This window comes from Macaca thibetana, chromosome 9 (genome assembly GCF_024542745.1).
Source record: "Macaca thibetana thibetana isolate TM-01 chromosome 9, ASM2454274v1, whole genome shotgun sequence".
NCBI classification, from domain to species: Eukaryota; Metazoa; Chordata; class Mammalia; order Primates; family Cercopithecidae; genus Macaca; species Macaca thibetana.
In genome coordinates this window covers 42,236,963-42,247,894 of record NC_065586.1, presented here as the reverse complement: position 1 = coordinate 42,247,894, position 10,932 = coordinate 42,236,963, and the positions used below count along the sequence as shown (strand labels likewise).

The window sequence follows — 10,932 nt, the reverse complement described above, 5'->3', positions numbered from 1 at the left end:
TTTTTTTGAGACAGAGTCTCACTCTGTCACCCAGGCTAGAGTGCAGCATTGTGGTCTCAGCTCACTGAACTCTTGCCTCCCAGGTTCAAGCGATTCTCCTGCCTCAGTCTTCCAAGTAGCTGGAATTACAGACATCCACCACCACCATGTCAGGTTAGTTTTTGTATTTTTAGTAGAGAAAGGGTTTCGCCATTTTGGACAGGCTGATCTTGAATTCCTGGTTTCAAGCAATCTGCCTGCCTTGGCCTCCCAACATGTCATTCTCTTTTTAAAAGCATCAGTAAAACACTTCCAAAGCATTATTTTTATAATCGCACAGCATTTATGTTATATCAATATACCGTAATATACTCACGTTTAAGGGTATAGATTGTTCTAAATTTCCACTATAATAATAGTGCTGCTCTGACACCTTCAGGATGCTTTCTATTATTTCCTTAGGATACATTTCTGGAAGAGAAAGTTCTGGCTCAAATGGAATACATATTTTAAAAGGCCTGCGTCTTTGCAGCCATTCTAATACTAGTCAATATCATGCTTTTTTAACTTTGCCAAATCATGGATGATCAAGAGTGGATTATGGATTTAATTTGCATTTCTTTGAGGTTGAATGATGCTTCATGAGTTTAACTGGTTAACTGTATTTACTTTTTATAACCTGAGTGTTCATGCCTTTTTTCTATTGTAATATTGGGGTGTTTATCTTCATACACATGTCCTAATGCATCTCTATCATTCATGCCATGATGTGAGGTGTGGAAGAAACATAGGAGCAGCTCCCCCCAGGACACCTCTTGTTTATCTCTCTAGCTCTAAAATCACATGAAGCTGTGGATGGAGATTCACCTGATAGTCCCAGAAACCCCTCCCAGCCCAAGGACCATGAGTAACCAGACATCGGTAATCGAGTTCATCCTGCAGGGCTTTTCAGAGCACCCAGAATACCGGGTGCTCTTATTCAGCTGTTTCCTCTTCCTCTACTCTGGAGCCCTCACAGGTAATGTCCTCATCATCTTGGCCATCACCTTCAACCCTGGGCTCCACACCCCTATGTACTTTTTCCTGTTCAATTTGGCTACTATGGACATTATCTGCACCTCTTCCATCATGCCCAAGGCACTGGCGGGTCTGGTGTCGGAGGAGAGCATCATCTCTTATGCGGGCTGCATGGCCCAGCTCTATTTCCTCACTTGGGCTGCATCCTCAGAGCTGCTCCTCCTCACAGTCATGGCCTATGACCGGTACGCAGCCATCTGCCACCCGCTGCATTGCAGCAGCATGATGGGCAAGGCGTTCTGCAGCGGGCTGGCCGCAGCCGTGTGGCTGCTCTGCGCTGTCAACACGGCCATCCACATGGGGCTGATGCTGCGCTTGGATTTCTGTGGCCCCAATGTCATTACCCATTTCTTCTGCGAGGTGCCTCCGCTGCTGCTTCTCTCCTGCAGCTCCACCTACGTCAACAGTGTCATGATTGTCCTGGCGGACGCTTTCTATGGCATAGTGAACTTCCTGATGACCATCGCGTCCTATGGCTTCATCATCTCCAGCGTCTTGAAGGTGCAGACTGCAGCGGGGAGGCAGAAAGCCTTCTCCACCTGCTCTTCCCACCTCACCGTGGTGTGTATGTATTACACCGCTGTCTTCTACGCCTACATAAGCCCGGTCTCCGGCTACAGCGCGGGGAAGAGCAAGTTGGCTGGCCTGCTGTATACTGTGCTGAGTCCTACCCTCAACCCCCTCATCTATACTCTGAGAAACAAGGAGGTCAAAGCAGCCCTCAGGAAGCTTTTCCCTTTCTTCAGAAATTAACTTACGTCTTCTGAAGTTCTGGTCCTTGGAGACTGAGTTTTAGTGGAGTCTGATGAGCAAGTTTCTGGACTGGGAGGTAAATAGACTTGTTTCTTCTACCCCAGCAGAACATGTGCATGGATAAGCTGGGAGTGCTGGTGCCCCGAGACTGGGTGATGGGGGGATTGCAGTAGGTGTGACCCACCAGCCTCTGAGACACGGGATCTCTTGGTCTGACTCCAAGGTGGTGACAGTGCTGAGTTGGCAGAGAAACACAGGTCCCTAGGAGGAGAAAAGTGTTCCTTGTGTTTTCAACTCATAGCCATATCAAATGTTTTCCTTTTGTATGTACAACACTCAGGGTGTAAATTCTAAAATCACACCTAGAATTCAGGTGTGTGGGTCTAAAAAGTTAGGCAAGACTGTGGACCCCACAGCCCCTGAAGGGTTGTCAGAGTGAAGCATTGTTTTAAGGTGACCAGTGGTCTCTAGGAAACCTTCTACCCCCATTATCTTACCTCAGCTCTTTTCTGTGGAGCCACTTGGACTTCAAAAATAGTTTGATTTTAATGTAAACTGTTATTTCTGCTTTTGTCTTTTCTTCTTACTAATACTTAAGATAAAATGTATTATTAGGACCATCCATTGCTTCCAGTGTAGAAACTCCAACTTTAGCACCTAAAAAAATGCCTGAGATTTCATCACCGCTTGACTTTGTTCTCAGGTCCTGAGTGTCTGACCCACCTAACTGGCCTGGAGCGAGGACAGCTGCCATGAGTCAGCTCTAATAAGTTAAATGGCATTGTAATAAGGCATTGCTATCTTTCCATTGCTTCAGATAAAACTGGGTGAATGAATCCTCTGTATCTAATAAAGACAGGTCTTGTGCTTGTGCTCTGTGCTATTACAAAACTGCACTGGAAAATCCATTATCTTTAACATGATCCAGTAAAGACGACAGAACAAAGACGTGAATGTTTAGTTGTATGTTGGAATTGAATAGAAACATATCATTTGATATGTGTGTGAAGCTGAGAGTAGAGTTTGATATTTGATTTAGATGGGATGGTTCTTCATCCAGTATTCTCATTATCATTCATCAGAAGCTCATTGATTCAAGTATTTGGTGAATTGCGGCTGACTGTGGCTTTGGCATGTAGATTCTTACAGACAGTTTAATCTCTTCTAACTGAAGTCTGACTCCTAAATCACATTTTGAAACCCTCAGTGGTCTCAGAGACTTTCCAATAAACATGGCTTTGAAAACTACCACCAGTGACTCTGTATGATTACTAATAGATTTTCAACTTGCAATGAAAAGAGTTTAAAGTGTTATTCACCTTAGTTTCTTATCATTTTTTACATTTTATATATTTTACAATGGATTTGAAAAGTAAAAAGGACTTAGACATGCATTGAGAGCTTAAGAGAGCATTAGTAATTCAGCGAAATAGAAATACAAGACTTGATTGACATTCTTACAAAGCTGATAATCTAATTAAACAGACTTGCACCCATGATGATGAATATAAAAAGAAAGACATAAAGAGTGTTGCATTTTGGAGGACCTGGCAAGATGGCTGAATAGGAACAGATCTGGTTTGCAGCTTCCAGCGAGACCAACATAGAAGGTGGGTGATTTCTGCATTTCCAACGGAGATACCCTGTTCATCTCATGGGGCTGTTTAGGCAGTGGGTGCAGCCCACAGAGGGCTAGCAGAAAGAAGCAGGGTGAGGCACAGCCTCACCCAGGGAGTGCAAGGAGCCAGGGTCCTCTCTCCTGCAGCCAAGGGAAGCTGAGGGACTGTGTTATCCAGCCCAGATACTACACTTTTTGTATGGTTTTTACAATCCACTGACCAGGAGATTCCATCGTGTGCCTACAGCACCAGGGCTTTGAGTTTCAAGCATAAAACTGGGTGGCTGTTTGGGCAGACACTAAGCTAACTGCAGGAATTTTATTTTATGTTTATACCCCAGTGCCACCTGGAATGCCAGCAAGACAGAACCGTTCACTCCCCTGGAAAGTGTGCTGAAGCCAGGGAGCCAAGTGGTCTTGCTCAGTGGGTCCCACTCTCACGAAGTCCAGCAAACTAAGAATGACTGGCTTGCAATTCTTGCTGCCAGCACAGCAGTCTGAAGTCAACCTGGGATGATAGACTTTGGTGTGGGGAAGGGAGTCTGCCATTACTGAGGCTTGAGCAGGTGATTTTCCCCTGACAGTGCTAAGGAGGCTGGGAAGTTGGGACTGGGCAGAACTTACCACAGCCCAGCAAAGACGCTGTGGCCAGACTGCCTCTCTAGATTCCTCCTCACTGGGCAGGGCATCTCTGAAAGAAAGGCAGCAGCCCCAGTCAGGGCTTATAGATAAAAATCCCATTTCACTGGGACAGAGCATCTGGGGGAAGGGACAGCTGTAGGTGCAGCTCCAGCTGACTTAAATGTTCCTGCTTGCTGGCTATGAAGAGAGCAATGGACCTTGACAAGGAGGATTCACCCAGCACAGTACTTGAGCTCTGCTAAGGGACAGACTGCCTACTCAAGTTGGTACTTGAGCCCCATGTCTCCTGACTGGGAGAGACTTTCAAACACGGGTTGACAGACACCTCATAGAGGAGAGCTCTGGCTGGCATCAGGCCAGTGCCCCTCTGGGAGGAAGCTTCCAGAGGAAGGAACATGGAGCAATCTTTGCTGTCCTGCAGCCTCCACTGTTGGACCCTCAGGAAACTTCAGCAGACCTGCAGAAGAGGGGCCTGTTAGAAGAAAAACTAACAAACAGACAGCATTAACATTAATATCAACTAAAACGACCCCGACACAAAACCCCCATCCAAAGGTCATCAGCCTCAAAGGTTAAGTAGATAAACCCACAAAGATGAGGAAAAATCAGTGCAAATATGATGAAAATTCCAAAAACCAGAATGCCTCTTCTCTTCCAAATGATCGCAACTCCTCTCCAGCAAGGGCACAAAACTGTATGGAGAATAAGTGTGATGAATTGACAGAAGTAGGCTTCAAAAGGTGGGTAATAACAAACTCCTCTGAGCTAAAGGAGCATGTTCTAACCCAATGCAAGAAAGCTAAGAACCTTAATAAAAGGTTACAGGAACTGTTAACTAAAATAACCAGTTTAGAGAAGAACATAAATGACCTGATGGAGCTGAAAAACACAGCATGATAATTTAGTGAAGCATACACAAGTATCAATAGCTGAATCAGTCAAGCAGAAGAAAGGATATCAGAAATTGAAGATCAACTTACTGAGATAAGGCGTGAAGACAAGAGAAAAGAGAATGAAAATGAACAAACCTTCCATGAAATATGAGACTATGTGAAAAGACCAAACCTAAGATTGATTGGGGTAACTGAAAGTGACAGAGAGAATGGAACCAAGCTGGAAAACACACTTCAGGATATTATCCAGGAGAACTTCCCCAACCTAGCAAGACAAGCCAACATTCAAATTCAGGAAATACAGAGAACACCACTAAGATACTCCTCGAGAAGAGCAATCCCAAGACACATAATCATCAGATTCTCCAAGGTTGAAATGAAGGAAAAGATGTTAAAGTCATCCAGAGAGAAAGGTCAGGTTATCTACAAAGGGAAGCCAATCAGACTAATAGCAGATCTCTCTGCAAAAACCCTACAAGCCAGAAGAGAGTGGGGGCCAATATCCAACATTCTTAAAGGAAAGGATTTTCAACTCAGAATTTCATATCCAGCCAAACTAAGCTTCATAAAAGAAGGAGAAATAAAATCCTTTACAGACAAGCAAAGGCTGAGAGATTTTGTCACCATCAGGCCTGCCTTACAAGAGCTCCTGGAGGAAGCACTAAATATGTAAACAAAAAACTGCTACCAGCCACTGCAAAAACACACCAAAATATAAAGACCAATGACACTATGAAGAAACTGCATCAACTAATGTGCAAAATAACCAGCTAGTATCATGATGACAGGATCAAATTCAAACATAACAATGTTAACCTTAAATGTATATAGGCTAAATGCCCTAATTAGAAGACACAGACTGGCAAACTGGATAAAGAGTCCAGATCCATCAGTGTTCTGTATTCAGGAGACCTATCTCATGTGCAAAGACACACATAGGCTCAAAATAAAGGGATGGAGGAATATTTACCAAGCAAATAGAAAGAAAAAAAAAAAAAACATGGTTGCAATCCTAGTCTCTGATAAAACAGACTTTAAGCCAACAAAGATCAAAAGAGACAAAGAAGGGCATTACGTAATGGTAAAGAGATCAATGCAACAAAAAGAGCTAACTATCCTAAATATATATGCACCCAATATAGGAGCACCCAGATTCATAAAACAAGTTCTTAGAGACCTACAAAGAGACTTAGAGTCCCACACAATAATAGTGGGAGACTTTAACATGCTACTATCAATATTAGACAGATCAATGAGACAGAAAATTAACAAGGATATTGAGGACTTCAACTCAGCTCCCGACCAGGCAGACCTAGTAGGCATCTACAGAACTCTCCACTCCAAATCAAAAGAATATACATTCTTCTGAGCAACACCTAGTGAGATGTGACAGCCTGCTGGCAACCCTCACAGCCCTGCTCACTCTCGGCACCTCATCCGCCTCTGTGCCCACTCTGACTGCACCTGAGGAGCCTTTCAGACGGCTGCTGCACTGTGGGAGCCCCTATCTGGGCTGGCTGAGGCTGGGACCCGATCTCTCTGCTTGCTGGGAGGTGTGGAGTGAGAGGTGCAGGTGGCAACTGGGGCTGCTGGGGCACTCATAGGCCAGCATGAATTCTGGGTGGGCCAGGGCTTGGTGGGCCCCTCACTCAGTGGCTAGCTGGGGCTGCTGGCCCTGGTCAGTGAGGGGCTTAGCACCCAGGCCAGCAGCTGTGGAGGGTGCACCAGGTCCCCCTAATACTACCAGCCAGCCTGCGCAGTGCTGGAATTCTCGCAGGGCCTCAGCCGCCTCCCTGCAGGGCAGGGTTCAAGACCTGCAGTCCACCATGCCCCAATCGCCCCTACTCCATGGGCTCCCACGCAGCCCCCCAAGCCTCCCTGATGGGCACCGCCCCTGCTCCGTGGTGCCTGGTCCCATCCACCACCCAAGGGCTGCGGAGTGCAGGTGCCTGGCACTTCTTCCCCATATTCATGTAGATAATAGTGCCAGCCTTGGCTAATATATTAGCTCAGGATTGTAAATGCACCAATCAGCACTCTGTCAAAACGGACCAATCAACTCTCTGTAAGATGGACCAATCAGCTCTCTGTAAAATAGACCAATCAGTTCTCTGTAAAATGGACCAATCAGCAGGATGTGGGTGGGGTCAGATAAGGGAATAAAAGTAGGCTGCCCGAGCCAGCAGTGGCAAGCCAGTGAGGTCTCCTTCCGCACCATGGGGGGTTTGTTCTTTCGTTCTTTACAATAAATCTTGCTGCTGCTCACCCTTTGGGTCCAGGCTTTTTGTGGATGCTTTTGAAGGAACTGGTGCCAATTTGCCTCCTTTAGCTGAGACTGGGAAGCAACTCTTGCTTCCTCATGATGCTATTGCTTAACATTAGTCCTGTGATTAAACAAGACAACGTTATGACCCCATAGGCATCCAGCAGGCAGTACCTTCAATGAGTGGCTATGACTTCACATCATCATGTCTTCAAGAGTCATGAAGAAGTGACAGAATTTCCATTTTACCCATTTCTCTGCTTTTTGTCTTTCATAATGTGTATTAGTCAAGGAAAATACATTCTTTCTTTCAGCGATTTTCCAACCACAAGCCCTTATCTTTTTAGTCTTCCTGACTGAAGCAGATCTCCTCTAAATGAAGTGAACCTGATTGGTTTTCCAGCACCAGCAACCATATGTTGCTGGTCTACCTGGTGGACACTGCAGTACATCCAGCTCCCTCTCTGCAGAAGCTACTTCATGCATTGAAATCTCAGTCACATTTCTATCCCTTGGTCCCAGACAAGAAGGTCGTTGTATTTTTGTGTTTCATGTTGACGTTTTCTTAAGTTTAGGAATTGATTCTTGGATGCAATTACACCTTGGATGTAACCTTGACACTATTGACATTTTGGGCTGGATACTTGCTGTGGGAGATGTCCTGGGAATTATAGGAGTTTAGCAGCATCCTTGGCCTCTACTAGTTAGATGCCAGTTGCACTGTCCCACCTGTGACAACAGAGTGTCTCCAGACATTGCCAAAGGTCTCCTGGCATGGGAAGAGAGAGGATCCCTGAATGAGAACCACTGACCTACAGCCAACCAGAGATGGTCTTTCTCACATTGAAAACAATTTTTGGTTGCTACTATACCTCTTCACCACTATGATGACTGCCTCTAGCTAACATGAGAGTTGCTAAATGCCAGGCATGGGGTTAAACACTACCACAACTTGTTCCTAGTTTTCCACTATGAAGATAAGAGGCTGCATAATGTGTCCAAGTCGCTCAATGTGTGGGTGGTAGGGGGGAATTTGAATAAAAAGTCCACAAAACTCATAGCCAACAAAGTGTATTATAAAGCTCATCATGGATTATAGCCTCTGGGGCTGTCTGTAGTTGGGACAGCAATGAACTTTGTTACCAAGCAGCAAGCCCTCTGCAGCTCTTGCCCAAGCAGACCAGCGAGTCTAAGAGCAATCTTGAAAGGTAACAACTGGCCTCAGGAAAAGACACAAGATTTAGATCCTGTCAATTTTTGTCAGAGCGACTGAATTGGTGCGATGATTTCTGCCAGTTAATTAACAGAGACAGGAGACCTGAGTCATTTTCCCAGAAACAGATGTCTTAGGGCCCTGTTTGGCAGGTGTAGGCATTTATCCCAGAAAAAGGCACCTCCATATGACTGGGAGGGCCCATCACATTTAATCTCCATTGCATGTGGCAGATTCTTATTTCAACTTTTAAATTTAATCTAAGGACCCTCTTTCTCTTGGAAAATGACGCTGGTGGAGGAGGAGTTGTTGTTATCAAAGGCAAGCAAGAATGGCATTTGGCTCACCCCATTTGGGAGGGGACATACCCCAGAGGCAGGGCTAGGCTTTCATCCTTCACCACCAACTTAGGTGAGCCCAGTTCTCTCCTTGAATGAGAGCTCTACCCATAAGACAGGCACCACAGCTGCGTCCTGGCATCTCAGCAGCCCAGCTAGACAGAGCCCCTTGCACTCTTTATACAAGCATGGCATGAGGAAGGGGACTGGGGTCTTGAAGATAACATCTTATGCTGGCTCCGTGTCACATTCGAGAGCCAAGTTGTGATGGGGTCTTGCTTTTGTCCGGTTTTAGGGTGAGTGAGCCTCATGTCTTTGGCAGACCATACATCTGAGTCGGAACTTGTTGGTAGTTTGATGCTGAATTGATCTGTGTTTGCATGCTCCTATATGCTATCTTTTCCCTCTTAAACACTTGTCCTCAGCGTATAATAGACAAATCAGGAGTATTAGACTCAGAATGCTTCATTTTTCTGAATTAGAATCAACAGTTGTGATTAGATAGCACTGCAAATGTGTGATTTCTAAGATGGAATTGTCACCTTTGTTAGATATATCATAAGTGGAAAAATTCAGAGCCCAAATGATGATCCAACCTCCACTCAGCTTCCCTGGGATGCTACTTTGGCTGACCACCAGCATCCTCCTGCTTCCCTCTGCACTTGGGTAGCTGCCTGAACCGATCCAGAGCTGAGGGTCCTGAGTTCCTTGGGCAGCAACTGTGCTCACTCTTAACCTATTGTCTTTCAGTTCCAAACCCAGCTCTGCAACTCTGAGACTGGAATGCTGTAAATCTTATTTTTCCTTTGCAGCTGGATTTCTGTTAGTCTCTCCCCAAAGGGGGCCCTAGAGGGATCCTGGAAGGCTGGGAGACAGCAGGAACTTGCTCTGTCCCATTTGCTTCCAACTTCTGTCAGCATCATCCTGACTGAGGATGATTCCTTAGCTTTGCAGCAGTGATTTGGTCCAAGGGCAGCAGCTGGTCTCAGCTTTTACACTTGCAGGAGCAGCCTCATTTGGCCCCTCAGAGATGCTGGCACATAGTCACTGGTGTTGCCTACTCAGAGGTTTCAATCCCTGTCCAGGGTGGCTCTCCTCCAAGCTGCTAAGGAAGCAGCACACACTGAGTAGCATGGGTCCTCAGGCTGAAGCCGTGTGGGATCTCTTTATGCCACAGGAAGACCAAGGCCACCCAGGAAACCCACTCTCCTCAGGGGTCTCTGGTCCAGCTCAGTGCAGTCCTTTCTCTGGCTTTCTCACTGACTATGGCCTCAAACTCTCTTTGCTCCTCCAGTCCCAGGATATAAAGCTGCTTTTTGCAGTTGCTGTTTTTGCAGCATGGCAATTTCTTTTTCTTTTTGTTTTTTTTTTTATTATACTTTAAGTTCAAGGGTACATGTGCACAACGTGCAGGTTTGTTACGTATGTATACTTGTGCCATGTTGGTGTGCTGCACCCATCAACGCGTCAGCACCCATCAACTCATCATTTACATCAGGTATAACTCCCAATGCCATCCCTCCCCCCTCCCCCGTCCCCATAATAGGCTCCGGTGTGTGATGTTCTTCTTCCAGAGTCCAGGTGATCTCATTGTTCACTTCCCACCTATGAGTGAGAACATGCGGTGTTTGGTTTTCTGTTCTTGTTGTAGTTTGCTGAGAATGATGGTTTCCAGCTGCATCCATGTCCCTACAAAGGACACAAACTCATCCTTTTTTATGGTTGCATAGTATTCCATGGTGTATATGTGCCACATTTTCTTAATCCAGTCTGTCACTGATGGACATTTGGGTTGATTCCAAGTCTTTGCTATTGTGAATAGTGCCGCAATAAACATACGTGTGCATGTGTCTTTATAGCAGCATGATTTATAATCCTTTGGGTATATACCCAGTAATGGGATGGCTGGGTCATATGGTATTTCTAGTTCCAAATCCTTGAGGAATCGCCATACTGTTTTCTACAACGGTTGAACCAGTTTACAATCCCACCAACAGTGTAAAAGTGTTCCTATTTCTCCACATCCTCTCCAGCACCTGTTGTTTCCTGACTTTTTAATGATTGCCATCCTAACTGGTGTGAGATGGCATCTCATTGTGGTTTTGATTTGCATTTCTCTTGTGGTCGGTGATGACGAGCATTTTTTCATGGCAGCA

At 45.5% G+C, this 10,932-nt stretch overlaps 1 protein-coding gene across 1 annotated transcript; it reads left to right on the top strand.

Moving 5' to 3' along the window:
- The first annotated feature begins 750 nt into the window (after positions 1-750).
- Positions 751-1,880, top strand: LOC126962775 (olfactory receptor 13A1). Its single transcript, XM_050804221.1, has one exon. The coding sequence runs from the start codon at positions 823-825 to the stop codon at positions 1,807-1,809; it is 987 nt and encodes a 328-aa protein (XP_050660178.1). The 5' UTR covers positions 751-822; the 3' UTR covers positions 1,810-1,880.
- Positions 1,881-10,932: the final 9,052 nt, after the last annotated feature.